Source organism: Mercenaria mercenaria, chromosome 13, assembly GCF_021730395.1.
Source record: "Mercenaria mercenaria strain notata chromosome 13, MADL_Memer_1, whole genome shotgun sequence".
NCBI classification, from domain to species: Eukaryota; Metazoa; Mollusca; class Bivalvia; order Venerida; family Veneridae; genus Mercenaria; species Mercenaria mercenaria.
This window is the reverse complement of record NC_069373.1, coordinates 53926844-53942125: the sequence shown is the minus strand read 5'-3', so window position 1 is coordinate 53942125 and position 15282 is coordinate 53926844. Positions and strand designations below refer to the sequence as shown.

Below are 15282 nucleotides of genomic sequence, written 5' to 3'. Positions count from 1 at the left end.
TTTACATATTCTGAAATATTGGTTTTTACACCTGGACGAAGCACTCCGTCTGGCCCAATCAAAGATCTTTTGGTTAAGCCTTCCATTATCCATATTTGACATTCTACAAAGCTGCCGTACAACCGACCCCCATTGCCGTACTATGGATGGTTTCCACCCCATTTCTCCAATTACCGCCACATTTGGGGTATATTTTCCGACCCCTAAGAAGTACCGCATTGCTCGATTCTGAATAGCGTTTATACAAGAGAAGGACTGGTCACACCAAATAGAAGCACCATAGTTTAAAATAGGCCAAACCGTGCTGTCGTACAGCTTCGAGAATGTCGTGTATTGAAAACCCCCTACCTGTTTACTTTTTGATATGAGCAGACCAAGTGCTCTTCCAGCAGACAGTGCTACTGACTTTGCCATTTCAGCGTAATCCATAAACACATTCAATATTAGACCCAAATATCTATAATTATGAACAATATCAATATTTTGGTTACATATTTTAAAGCTAAAAGATGTCAGATTTGTACTTTTAGCTCTAAAATGTATAACCTTTGACTTATCACAATTTACAGACATAGCATGTTTAGTGTATTATTTTATTTTAGAAAAAGGTGTGATTTCTTGAAAAAGTGTATACGACTCTGAAACAGTATATAGCAGCAAAGCCATTCATTATTACACAAGCGTCGATTCTTTTATGATCTGTTAATAACTTAATAGCATAACTATGTGGATATTGAAGTCGTTTCACATGGCAATGCTATCGATGAATTTGCCAGTGTAAAACAGCATGTCACGTGAATTTATGGTTGCTAATACTGAAACTTGCATCGTTTGAGATATTGAACAGTTGTGTTGCTCTTTCAATACAATTTAATTACTTTCGATCTGGATTGTTTTACTAATATTATCATGGTGCTTTATACAAATATTTTGATCGTTAAATAAACATTAGATAATGTTTTGCATATTTAAAGAGAGTTATAGAGGATTGTACTTTACTAATGGAATATATTGGAAATCTATGTCAACTGCCCAGACTACTGTCAGTCTAGATAAATATGGAAATGTCATACTAGATAAATCAAATTCTTTTGGTTACGCAATTCTTAAAACTTTATTAGCTGCAAAACAAATGATCTATCAATTATAAGTGACGCAAGGGATGCCTATAGCACCATAGTTATTGACTGAAGTACAACATCTTAACCGCATTTTAGACTTTATGCGTGGTTTCGGCACTTTCCAAGATGAAATTTTACTTTTATCATTCTTGACATTTTGTGAAGATCGTTCAAAATCAGCAAAGCCTTAACCTGCTAAATTTCTATAATGAACTTGTCCATCTTTCAATTTGGACAGTACCATTTACTGTTAAAAGGGATGCTTATCAAAACGATACTGACTGAATGGTGAACAGTGCAGATCATGATCAGACTGCACGGATATGCAGGCTGATCATGATCTACACTGGTCGCAAAGGCATAATCAATCGTGTCCAGCATGATAAGGGTTAATAAATCGCCAGAATTATGTAAAAATGTCTCGATTGGACAATCAGTCTACTAGTTATTATCGTTTGCAGAGAATACACACTTCTATATCAGAAATTACCATTTGAAATCCTCCCTTTAATAAATAACAGGTAAAGCTGTGTGTTTTTTAGCTCACCTGAGCCAAAGGCTCGAGCTATTGTGATCGTTCACCGTCCGGCGTCCGTCCATCCGTCCGGCGTCCGTCCACACTTTCCTTTAAACAACATCGCCTCCTAAACCATCAGGCCAATTTTGATGAAACTTCAAAATTGTTCAAGAATTGAATTCCATATAGAACTCTGGTTGCCATGGCAACCGAAAGGAAAAACTTTAAAAATCTTCTTGTCCAAATCACAGGTCATAGGGCTTTTATATTTGGTATGTAGCATCATCTAGTGGTTCTCTACCAAAGTTGTTGAAATTATTCCCCTAGGGTCAAATATAGCCCCGGCCTGGGGGGTCACATGGTTTACATAGACTTATATAGGGAAAACTTTGAAAATCTTTTTGTCCAAAACCACAGGGCATAGAGCCTCAATAATTGGCATGTGACATCATCTAATGGTCTTCTATAAAGATTGTTCAAATTATTCCCCTGAGGTGAAAAGAGGCCCCGTTCTAGGGGTCCCAAGTTTTACATAGACTTATATAGGAAAAAATCTTCTTGTCTGAAACCACAAGACCTAGGCCTTTGATGTTTGGTATGTAGCATTGCCTTTTGGTTCCCTACCAAAAGTGTTCAAATTATGCCCCTGGGGTGAAAAGAGGCCCCGCCCCGGGGGTCTCAAGTTTTACATAGACTTAAATAGGATTTAAAAAAAAAATCTTCTTGTCTGAAACCACAAGATCTAGGCCTTTGATGTTTGGTATGTAGCATTGCATTGTGGTTCTCTACCAAGATTGTTCAAATTATGCCCCTGGGGTAAAAAGAGGCCCCGCACCGGGGGTCCCAAGTTTTACATAGACTCTTATAGGAATTTTTTTTAAAAATCTTCTTGTCTGAAACTGCAAGGCCTAGACTTTTAATTTTGGGTATGTTGCATTGCCTAGTGGTTCTTTACCAAGATTGTTCAAATTATGCCTCTGGGGTAAAACGAGGCCCTGCCCTGTGGGTCCCAAGTTTTACATAGACTAACATAGGAAAAAACTTTTAAAAATCTTCTTGACTGAAAGTTCAAGGCCTACGCTTTTGATATTCAGTATGTAACATTGCCTAGTGGCTCTCTAACAATATTATTCAAATTATGCCCCTGGGGTGAAAAGAGGCCCCGCCCCGAAGGTCAGTTATATAGGAAAAAATACTTAAAAAATTATCTGATCATATTTCCTTGACTGTTTAATTATAATTACCTTATGACCCCAAGTAATTAGGGGTCATGTGACTGTAACCTTGACCTACTGACCTACTTTCTTGTTTTTTAAGATACAGCCTTGAAATTTGGATGTCATGTACAGTTTTGCACACCGATCTTAAAACTGATTTTCAGTGACCTTGAATGTGACCTACTGACCTACTTTCTTGTTTTTTTAGCTCACCTGAGCACAAAGTGCTCAGGGTGAGGTATTGTAATCGCTCACCGTCCGGCGTCCGTCAATCCATTGTACGTCCGTCTGTCGTCCGTCCACACTTTCCTTTAAACAACATCTCCTCCTAAACCAACAGGCCAATTTTGATGAAACTTCACAGGGATGTTCCCTGGATAGTCTTCTTTAAAAATTATTGCCATGGCAACCAAAAGGAAAAACTTTAAAAATCTTCTTCTCAAAAACCAGAAGCCCTAGAGCTTAGATATTTGGTGTGAAGCATTGCCTAGTGGACCTCTACCAAGTTTGTTCAAATCATGACCCCAGGGTCAAAAATGACTTGGGGTCACTTGATTTTACATAGGAAAATCTTAAAAAATCTTCTTCTCAAAAATCAGAAGCCCTAGAGCTTAGATATTTGACATGTAGCATTGCCTAGTGGACCTCTACTAAAATTGTTCAAAACATGACCCCGGGGTCAAAATTGACCTCGCCCCAGGGGTCACTTGATTTTACATAGGAAAATCTTCAAAAATTTTCTAAAAATAAACCAAAAAGCCTAGAGCTTAGATATTTCACATGTAGCATTGCCTAGTAGACCTCTACAAAATTTGTCCAAATCATGAACCCCGGGGGCAAAATTGACCCCACCCCAGGGGTCACTTGATTTTACATAGGAAAATCTTCAAAAAATTTCTAAAAATAAACCAGAAGGCCTACATCTTAGATATTTGACACGTAGCATTGCCTAGTAAACTTCTACAAAATTTGTTCAAATCATGGCCCCCGGGGTCAAATTGACCCCACCCCATGGGTTACTTGTTTAGCTTTAGCAAAGAATTTTTTTCAAGAAAGCAATTAAACTCAGGTGAGCGATATAGGGCCATCATGGCCCTCTTGTTAAGATACAGCTTTGAAATTTTGATGACATGTATAGTTTTGCATGCCGATCTTTAAACAGACTTTCAGTGACCATCAATGTGACCTACTGACCTACTTTCTTGTTTTCTAAGCTACAGCAAAAGGATTTGGACCACCTGTAATATTTTTTTTTACAGATTTCAAAAGTGATCTTGCGTAATCTTTACCTTGACCCACTCTCCTAATTTTCTTGTTTTTAAAGATTTAGCTAAGTAACTTGTTCAAGCAAGCAACTCTATTCAAATGAGCGATATAGGGCCTTCATGGCCCTCTTGTCTTAAAATGATATTGATATTCATTATTCACTATTAGCATACCGTGTTTTTTGTCACAATAAGAAGCGTTCAGAAATTCAGTAAAACATGTTACCATGACTTTGTATGTATAAGTCTGATTGCATGTATATATCGTAAAATGTAAAAAAGTCAGAACTCACCTTTCAGAATTCTACTAAAATCTAATCATGTAAGTGTGCGTATACTCCTATTGGTCAGTTGCTTTATATGTTTTTTACAAATGATTAAAAGCCTTATGGAACTCTTAATGCTTAATCGGAAATATAAATGTAAAACCGGCTGAAAATGACATACGATATTCATACGATATTCAAAACGATATGTTCATCCTTTAAAACCTAAAAATTGTATGATTTGTTGGGCACTGGTATCAAAGCATATTTGCAACATTTAAACAAAAATGGTGTCCTGTCCCATGAAGAAGATTTCTAGATTCTAGTAACCCTTGAATCAATTAGATAGTTGAATAGTATCTCGTCGTGTAAAGTAGTATGTTGTGTTAATTCAGTTACACACGTTTTAGGTAGAAATGTTTCAATCTGATATGCTAACATATTTCTAGCGTTGAGAAAAAGCAATTTAGAAAACACAGGATTCTGTTGCCAGTATACGTTTGTTTAAACATTTTCTTAAGAGAGCAAGCGACCTTCTGACCTTTATACAATCAATATATATCACAGTTACAGAGGAAATGGAGATTACAATATAGTTCATGTTCTCACATGTGTCTTTCTGTAGCCTCAGCGACAGATTTTTCAATACGTAGTGACATACTCTCTCGCCTCCGCACATGAACCTCATGAAAATCATTGTGATAGTACATAAATGACACGTGGGCAATTTTAAGGCTCTTCCTGTGATAATGTGTTTCACAATTTTACATACTAACTTTCTAGCTTTTTTAATCAGTCCATCTCTTGATAGTGTACTTTAAAGTTGAAAAGATACAGCTAAATTACTACCTGACAAAGTAGAAGCAAAATGTTGTCTTACCTTAACTAAATAGACTAAGCACTGTGCATACTGCTGCACGTATTCAGTTCAATGTTTAGACATAAAACACGATGTCATATCCCTTCTGAATGTGACTATCTATTTGAAACCATGAAAAACAAAGTATATTCTTGTATTTCTGAATTTTTCAATGCCAATCATGTATAAATAGAAGCATAAAATTATTCTATGACTGATTTTTAAAAACACAAAGGAATACACAAAGGTAGCGTTAGCTTACACTAATCTGTTTAAACCCAACTGTGATTAAAACATTAATCTTATTTGACCCACTGTCGAGTCAGCTTCCTGAAAAAAAGTACTGGTGTCACATGAGGTGTGACCATGTCTACATTGCGGCTCGAACCCTTGACCCTAGGGTTGAGCGGCCGACATCGTAGCCATTAGACCGCATACTCCTTGAAGGTAAGGTAGCGTTAAAGGAATGATGCATTCAATGACATTCCATAATAAGTAGTAATGTTCTTTGTTATTTTCATTTATAATGTATATTAGTTGGTACAGTGACTACCTGAAATATCAAGCAGCCGTAAAATTTAGACTTTAGTCATATTTTTGTTTTGTTATATGTTCTGACCATTTGCGATCATGGAGTCCATTCAAAGTTGTGTACTACTTTATCTAGCGACTTGGAGCGTAAGGGGTGTTGCAAATTAAATTAGCTCTCATAAATAAATAGAGTCAGTATTATTTTGCTTGGTTATGTTCCATTTTTTGATCTTTTTGTCGATCAGTATTAAATTTACAAGACTTATGGGTAATTTCTATATTTAATTTCAAATCAAACAACGCCTGATGACATCATTTTTGTGATGCTTCTGCGTCTGCGTTACTATCTACATCCAAATCATCTGAAACCACTGAAGTCAACAAATCAGTACGAAATAATGAAATCATTTTTCCATTTTTCTAAAACCTCTGGGATAGACGTTGAAATCGAGCCAGCAGCTAATTTAAGTTCAAAGGGTATACTCTGCTTTTTTACATTTATTTACACCAACGCCTGATGACATAATTGCTGTGATGTTTTTGCGTTAAGCACCCTAGATTCAGTCAGGCATTATCTAGACAGAACGAAACTGAGTATCGCTTGTGCAGGTAATTCTATTGACTAAGTTAATATGTTTTTCAAAACAATTCATCATATCTATTATCCAATAAAATGGTAAACCGTTGGTGTGTTTGCACGATCCATGTTTGCTTTTAAAACAACAATCAAAAGCAAAGCAAAAGATTAAATTGGTCTTGTTTGTCTCACAAGCTAACGAAATGAGAAACCGAAATTGTTTTCTAAAATTGGAGCTAATTATGTTCAGAAAACAATCAAACAGAAGCTGTTTGGGAGAAACTATGAATAATGAGTTCTGTAATAGCAAAATATTGCGAATTCTATTTTAAGATGCAGAGTTGAAATGTTATTTACCACAATTAAATGTTAAGTAACAATTAAGTTCATGAACAATGTGTTCAAACTAGTTTATATTTTCAGAGATAATCTTGACACGTAAATCGTCAATATTCGACTGTAACACATAAAGTTACAGAAAAATCACAATTATGTTACTCTTTGTCTGCCATCTGTCATTTGTTTGTTAATAAGAAGAAACGAATAGTAACGCTTTCAGTCTGTAAAAGTGTAGAACAAATCACTAGTGTGTAAATCATATTGCAAATAAAAGTTAAGCTAATATATTCTGACGTGGTAATTATGAATAAAAACAATGTTTAAGCCACGCTAATACCGCCTAAGTAGCCTAGTGGTCATAGTGTCTGCGTCATACCAAAAACGTAAAAAATGGTACTAGCAGCTTCCTCGCTTGGCGCTCAGCATTAAGAGGATAGTGCTAGGACTGGTCAGCCCGGTGTCAGTATAATGTGACTGGGTGGGATATCATGCGACGTGTTTACGGCGTGATATTCCAGTGAGGCAGCACTATAAAGTTGGGCATTGTGCTCACTGCTACAAGTAGACACCGTTGTTTATATGACTGAAAAATTGTAGAAAAAGACTTTAAACCCGAACACACGCACACGCACGCACACACGCATTTCCATTCTAAGACCTCGGGCCATTTGTTTAGTTTTACGGAGAAATAAATACACGTTTGAAACATTTAACAAGGTAGGACATGTTTTGTGTACTGATACGATGAGACTTTTAATTTAAAAAAAAATCATTTTCTGCGAATACTCCATCTTTTAAGAAGCCTCATTTTTGTTGTAAATTGTCAGTTCACACATATCTAAGATTGTAAACTGAAACCTAATGTTTCTAAATTACGAAACTATTATATGAAAAATTACTTTGATAATGACCAGCTGCTAACCAATGGGAGACCAATTTCAGTTCACAATCAAATTATTTTCCATTATTCATGCGCCATAGATCCTCATCAGCCATAAGAAAGTATTGTCTGTAGAGAAGGGAACGATGTCCTCGCATCTAAGTGGCAATTATCATAGAATAAAGATTCTTCTAAGACCGGCAAATTATCGGTAAAGAACAATATGCCTTAAGGCAATTGTCTGTCTTTTTTTTCCAGACTATATTATGCGCATTAAAACCTTGAGGATGAATTTTTTTTCTCATATAAAAGTTTGAACATTAAAATTACTCAAACTTTCATATTTTAGATGCACTAAACCATTAATGTATTTATAAGGTAACAATTGGGCAAAATATATGAAAGCAACGATTAAACGGATACACATTTTTTTTTCAAATTAAAAAAAAGTTTTGTATGTTAGTTAAATACTTATTCATGGCTCAAATGACTTTACAATGTGAGGATGCACATGCACAAAATGTCACAGGATTAATGGATAATGTAGGCCACCTCTTTCCGCTTAGAACGTAATAAAATCAGAAGCTCTAAAATAGTGAAATTGAAACTCAAATACATACACTGATACAGTGAAACAGACTTGAAATGTTCCACAAGTTGGCTAATATGCGATATCTCAACGAAGCGGCATTCGTCTGAATGCGGATTGTAACAAAACACAACATAACACCAACACAGACAGTTTTCATAAAGTTCTTGGTATCTTTTTAACGCACAAACTTTCCGCGAGACAAATTTCTTTATATAGGTGAATATATCTGACAGAAAGGTTTGTACTAATTTTCAGGGACTTTCAGATGTAGACTATATTTCTGAGTGGTGGGTGTTCCTTACACCGTAATGTCTATTGGGCTAAAAAAGAAATAGAACTGACATACATTTCATGTATCATACAGAAAGGAATCGGACACAGAGGGACTGTAAAATAATCTTGAACAAAAGTTTTATATATAGGATATATTAGGTTTTTTCATGAAATCGTCCATCTAATTTGTATGACCTTTATAATCGAGTTTTATCTTACTATACTAGGTTACTCTTTGATTACAGATTACATATTAATACTGTCTCATTTATCAAAGGGTGATCTACGTGGTCGGTTGGGTTCGAATTCTGACTTCAAATCACCTGCCCTCACCGCGCTGATACGACAACTTTCTTGAGGTGAAGACTCCTTCGCATGAGGAAGTCTGTAGTTCTACCAAGGTGATCACCGAAGCATGAAACAATGCCTTGAGGGCACCTAGGGGTTTTCTCTGTCATCAAATATAAAAGACTAAATGTGTTAATCTGACTCTTTATCCAGAAAAGGAGACAGAAAAATATTCTTCAAAGTATCCAGTTTTAATCGGAGCAACAAATGAAATGCGATAAAAATTCTGGAAACGATTTTAAAATGGCAATTTGATTATATTTTCAGACACATTATGTATCTAATGGAGCAGGAGGTTGAGAGTAAAGTAATAAAAATAACGTATATTTATACTGTTTTATTTCCCACGTAGCAGATCCCGCTAAGATGATTTAAATTATAAGAATATGTCAATGTAACGTACTAAACAAACTGTCTCTTATACATCGGGAATAATTACTTTCTTGTTGTTGGAGACTGGAATGTGTTATCGATATGAAAATAATAGTCCCCCAGACTGCAGAGCAATTTATCAGTTGGTAAAACCTACACGCCACAGCTTTTATTTATCATCAACCATTTACAAGTTTCGGAACATAGTTGAACTATCTTTGACAAAAATGTTTCTAAAATTTAATGGCACTTATCATATATGGGTTTAAGTTGTCTGAGGCATAATAAATGTCAAAGATAACCAACGTTACGCCAAAGAAACGTTCACTTACGCCCAAACAGTAACTGATGAAAATAGCAAAATGCTTCGATGTCATAGAAAAGTCCTTGTTACCAGTACGACATCTTTAGTATGGACTCGAATTGGAGTTTTAGTAAGAAACGATAACCAGCTGCAAAAAAAATGTTGTTCGCATTACGTCAGTTAAATTGTAACGATATCGACCAGCAAAATAAAACTACAAATACACACGTACTGAGAGGAACCTTTGGTCTTCTCCAGTATTAGAAAAAATGGAAAGTGACCATATGATCATAGTAATGATCAATATAAAATATTAATAAATAAATAAATTATAATAATGAATTATAAACGTGATGTAAAACTTAACAAACGAAGAAAACAAAGGCATAAACATTTCGGCCGAGTTATGTTAAAATCAATTTCGTAAGATTAAAAACTGGCTTACACAAAACATTAAAATAACTATTTTAAAACAGAAGTAAAGATGACTTTCCCTTTCCGCCAATATCTGACTAGCCCCTAAGAGTTGCTTGATCAGCTATTTACTACTTACTTAAGGAATGATCAGGTGAATAATACTTTATAGCATTCTTTTTTTAAAAAAAAAAGTGATTGTTTAGTAATAATTAGAAAAAAATCAAAATAAACCAAAATATATTGCAAGTGCTTATAACTCATAAAAATGCAAACATTAAGTAAAACATTGAATTATTTTTGCCCGATGCAATTAGAACAGACATAAATTTCAAAAGAAAATGCCCTTTATTACATGTTAAATAATGCCTGTTTGTGGCAAGCTATTCAAAGAATTATGGAATTATATCTGGGAAAGCTATAGTGAAGTATCAAAAAAGGCTGCAGTTTACGCAGACACGTTTAACTTAAGGTCTTAGGCCCCTAATAGTAATGTTTAAAAAATGGCATTTGCTTGGTATATTCTTACAGTTGACCGTGCTTCGCATTGTGTTGCAAATTCTTAAAAACTTTTACCGTGTCGTTTTTTATAAATTTTGTGTAATTTGTGGTATTTCCTCAAGCTAAAGTTGAGACAAATTTCAAAATGATGGCCTTTATCTAAAACGTTTGCAGATAATTCATTATACCATTATTTTTTATGAAAGAAACATCAAAACTATCGATAAACAATTATAAAACTTAAAATAAAACTGTCAATATCATTCTAGGGTGCCCCAAGTAAACGGATTTAATGAGACAGAATTCTAACTCCAACATTGAAAAATTAAGGTCGAATTCTGCGGGTCTGTTTTGAATTTTGCTCACTTCATTCAAAAATAACCTTGGGGCAGAAGTAAAACTTACCTATATATCTTTGACAATATGTTATGATTGTTATCTAAAGAATGAAGGCAAAATAGAGAACTTTTACCGCATGTAACTCAGTATTTTTAAAGATGTCTAACTCTACCTCTTCTGTTTCAGAGGTAAATTTACTTTGAAAAGCAAGAAATCGCTTATAAAATGATTTTTTTTCCACTTTTGTACAATAAGTGAATAAAAAGTCTTGAAAGAAGTAAACACTTACTAGAAAAAACGGAAAACAAAGAAAATAATTGGTCTCAGTGGGGCTTGAACCTACGCCCCCCCCCCCCCCCCCCCCCCCCCCCCCCCCCGAGAATTGCAGTCAAAGTAGGTTTATGGTAGGAATTGAATACTCTTCAAAAAGGAGGTACTCTATTATGGGCCTAATACCTTAAAACAAGTTCAATACGCCCACTTAGTAAATCACTGTGGGGAATCACATGATCAAAACAATCTCTACCTCAAAGTTTTATTTTGAAGAACATGAATAAATTTCCTACCATGATAAGATATGAAAATTAACATGGCCTAACATATGACTTATGATAATTGGGTTGACAATAATGTTAGATATCCTGTAATTACAAATACTTAGGAAAATAACAAATTTCAGTTTCTCGGAGTGTTCGGGATAATCAGAAAGTGATTGTGATGTAAATCTATGTAGTTTTAGGATACACCTATGTTGCTATATGATAGGCTATATTTTAGATTTACAGCAAAAATTGCTTCAGTATTATCCCATAATATTCATACATTTATTTTGGTTTAGAGATTATTTTGATCATGTGATTCCCCACTGTGTATACTGACAACTGAAATATTTACTGACTTTTATCATGAAACTTCAATGTAATAAAGTTCACGTGACACAATGTGACAAAATGGGAATTGCAACCATTGCTGATAATAGGATACTAGTACTAGAAGCTAGGTAACATTCTCATCAATTTTATTTCAAGATTTGATGGAAAACAAATAGCTAAGTGTTGCTATGAACTGGCGTTTTGCAATCATTTTTATATTTCTTAATGTTCGCGAGAGTTTTTAATTCGCGTGTAGTTCTTATTCACAAATTACAGCGAAAACAAACCATCTCGAATTTTATCTAGTATACATAATTGTTATTATTTCTAGGGGCTGAACAAACGAATTATATTGTTTTAAATTCGACTTTGTATTGCCTTTGCTTTGTATTAATGCACCAATGAACTTTCCAGAAATTCAAGTACATAGTAAATAAAGATTCATAATTTGAGACTATTCCGTCGTGTAAAGCTTTAAAGGTTTAATGCAAAACACAGATACGTTAATTTATTTCCCCATTTCCGCATCATCTATCACATTATGAAATCTTTTCAGTAAATTTAGTGACATTTCCTTTCCAAATAAACGAATTTTAAGGTAAATATAATAATGCTGTTTCTTTTACACTTGATCAAAATGTGTATCCATCAATTTTGATTATTGATGTTGGGCAAACGACGTCTCGGTTACGTGTATTACTAAGATATCAGATAAAAGTTCATATTTGAAGCTTCAATACATACTGATAAGTTATTATAACCTCTGTTTTGTTTGTTTTTGTTTTTGTTTTGATTTAACGTCGCACCGACACATGAAAGGTCTCTGTAATTAGTGTATAACATCCATCACAGAAATATTAAGAATACTTAAAATCTCCCTCTATTATACGTATGGAAATCAGTTATATTGGCACATCAAACAAAACTATAAATAGTTTTCATCTAAGCCATTTCAGATTATTGTCATCCACTATCGCGGTAGTTAGCTAATTTAGAAAATACACAACACATAATTAATCGATTATTTTCCTTTCTTTTTAATGCCATTCATCATACATGAACAAATCATTTGCTTAACCACTGAACTACAGAGTTGGTTTTTAGGACATTTTTTAAAATTAAAATCCGTGTAAGCTTTTAAATATTGGGATATCTTGTTTTATAGAACAAATAGTGATCTTAAATATTTTCTGTGTGACTGAAGACTATATGTAAAGACCTCTACCATGAGATGAGAACCATATGTGTGCAACTGGCTACTGGAAATATAAAACAGTTAATTAAAATACACAATCCCCTGAGACACTGTGAACAGAACACGTGAACAGCAAAGCAGGTCACACATGAGTAGACACCGAGTATTCAGTATTTGATCAAAAAGCTGATTCTTTCACAAAATATTTCAGGTTTTTTCAGGCAGTGTAAAAGTGGTTGACACTTTCAGTAGTTTTATTGGGCTATAACGTACAAAAAGTTACTGGCAACTGCGCAATATCATAGTTACATATTTCCGACAACTGTCGTTTTATTTTTTATTAGAGTAACGTCACTCTGACACAATTATATGTCAAATGGCGTCTTTTCAGCTTTTGTTGGTAGAGGAGGGTTATTTCAGGCACGGGTGGGCACCTGTGTAGAACCATCGACCTTCAGTAAGCCAGTAGAATTACTTCATTCTAAACCCAAGGTTTTGAACCAATAGTGGTGAGAGGCAAGTATTCGAAGAAGCAGGTGAACATTAATCTGGTATTATTATTATATGCTTTATTTCAATAAGTATTTGACTTTCAAGGTTCTCAAGGGCAAGTACTTTGTATTTAGCATGAAAGTTATCGCCAAGTAATTCATAAAGCTGTAAGCATATTTTGAATAATACGACTGATGAAAGTTTGAAATTATACAGGCGGACCTTATGTGCCTATTACGTGATTTACATATTTCTGAATTGTTTGTTTAGCAAATACCCTCCCAAATACCCTTCTTTTCTTGAGTTGTTCATGTTGGATGTAGATATATTTTTCAATATTAAGAAAAACATATTCAAGTAAGTATTTATGATAAATTAAATCAACAAATTTTACTTTTTGTTGCCATGGTAACAATCTCGCAGCAATTAAGACCAAATATTGCTAAAGACCAAACAGGCAGAATGAAAAAGAGAGCAACGTCAACTTCCCATCTAAGCATACCATGACGTTCTTGAATATTTGCATCAGTAACGTGTTTATTATAATTTGAATTTTTTTTTCGGAATCCAGATATCCCCAGTTTTGAGTCCTTCTTTCGGAATCCAGATATTCCCCATTTTGACTCTTTTTAAATGTTTTTCTACAGCTTAGGTTCCGACACAGAATACATCGACAAAACTGTGTCATATATGATTAATATTTGCTTATATATATAGATTACATTTTTTTTGAGACTACAATGAACCTTTGTATGTAATTAATTCATACTGAAGAAGGAGACAAACGCATGCAACTAATAATCTGTCAAACATTTAATTGCGAATTTCATTCAAAGAGGAAAATAAATAATTGACTAGTCATTGAATACAGTATTGAATACCTCATGCGCTAAAGCTAAGAATGCACTATAATTAACAATTTATCAGACAATACCGAAGGTAAATTTTTTTTTTTCATATCAAATGATTTAATTAAAATTTTCATCATATGACACTCCGGGTAATAGTAAAATGGAATGGGAGTGTTCTTTAGATAGCAACATTTCAGTAAAGTCCAATATATAAAAAGGGAATTATTTACATTTTGTTCTTATATTCATAACCAATATAGTGTATTTGCTAACAGTAACTCTTTTTTTGATTAATATATACTGTCTACAAAAACTGATTATATATTTTTCTCTTGTTTTCATTCAACTTCAGATCGTTTATCTTTACTTGCCGAAAGTAGACAAATACATCGATAAAAGGAATGTCAAAATGAACCAGTAATAAATAGACTGAAATCACGTACCATACTATAAGTCCAACTGTAAACTTTGACTGAGAATTAAAATTCCACACACATGTATTCAGTTGACATCCTCTTGTAGTGTATTTTTATTCCTGTCCGGAGGTTTTGAAGCTTTTTTGTATAACCTGTTATTATCCCAGATGGTTTTCGGTTAGTAAACACTGAAATGGATTATATATATTGCACTACCTTATTATAATAAGTAAAGTAAGTTTCACCAATAACAGACAAAAGTGCTTGAATAAAAACAAACAAACAAACGAACGAACGAACAAACAAACAAGCAAACAAACATAAAAAATATCTTGCCAGTGTCCGTAACACATGAAAACACCAACTGAAATCAAATTGTTCGATATTGGATCACATTTTGGTTCACACTTTAATGGGGACAGAACGTAAATTTTAATATATCTCTCTTTTTACTGCATATTTTATTGGTATAATTTTCCGTTTTACATAAAAAAGTACCGCCCAGGACGCAATAAAATGAGCACAAAACATTATGCTAATAGGACTATTGTATTCCGGATAAAGGCGGAGATTTAAATACGAAACTTTTATGAGAATCTATATCAAACAATGATATTTAATCAGATATATATGATAGAGTCTGTATTTATCAATGAAATCAGTGTTTAAAACACTATTCTAATAATGAATTAATCTAATTTTAAATTACATCCGCCAAACGAAAATAGTTTTGCTCATCAC

At 34.0% G+C, this 15282-nt stretch overlaps 1 protein-coding gene across 1 annotated transcript in view; it reads right to left on the bottom strand.

Moving 5' to 3' along the window:
* LOC123529574 (guanylate cyclase soluble subunit beta-2-like) overlaps positions 1-14710 on the bottom strand; it is a 115430-nt gene extending 100720 nt beyond the window's left edge. Inside the window, exon 1 of the mRNA XM_045309950.2 lies at positions 14569-14710. Within this exon, the coding sequence (XP_045165885.1) occupies positions 14569-14571 (3 nt within the window). The 5' untranslated portion in view covers positions 14572-14710. The remainder of the gene's footprint in view (positions 1-14568) is intronic.
* Positions 14711-15282: the final 572 nt, after the last annotated feature.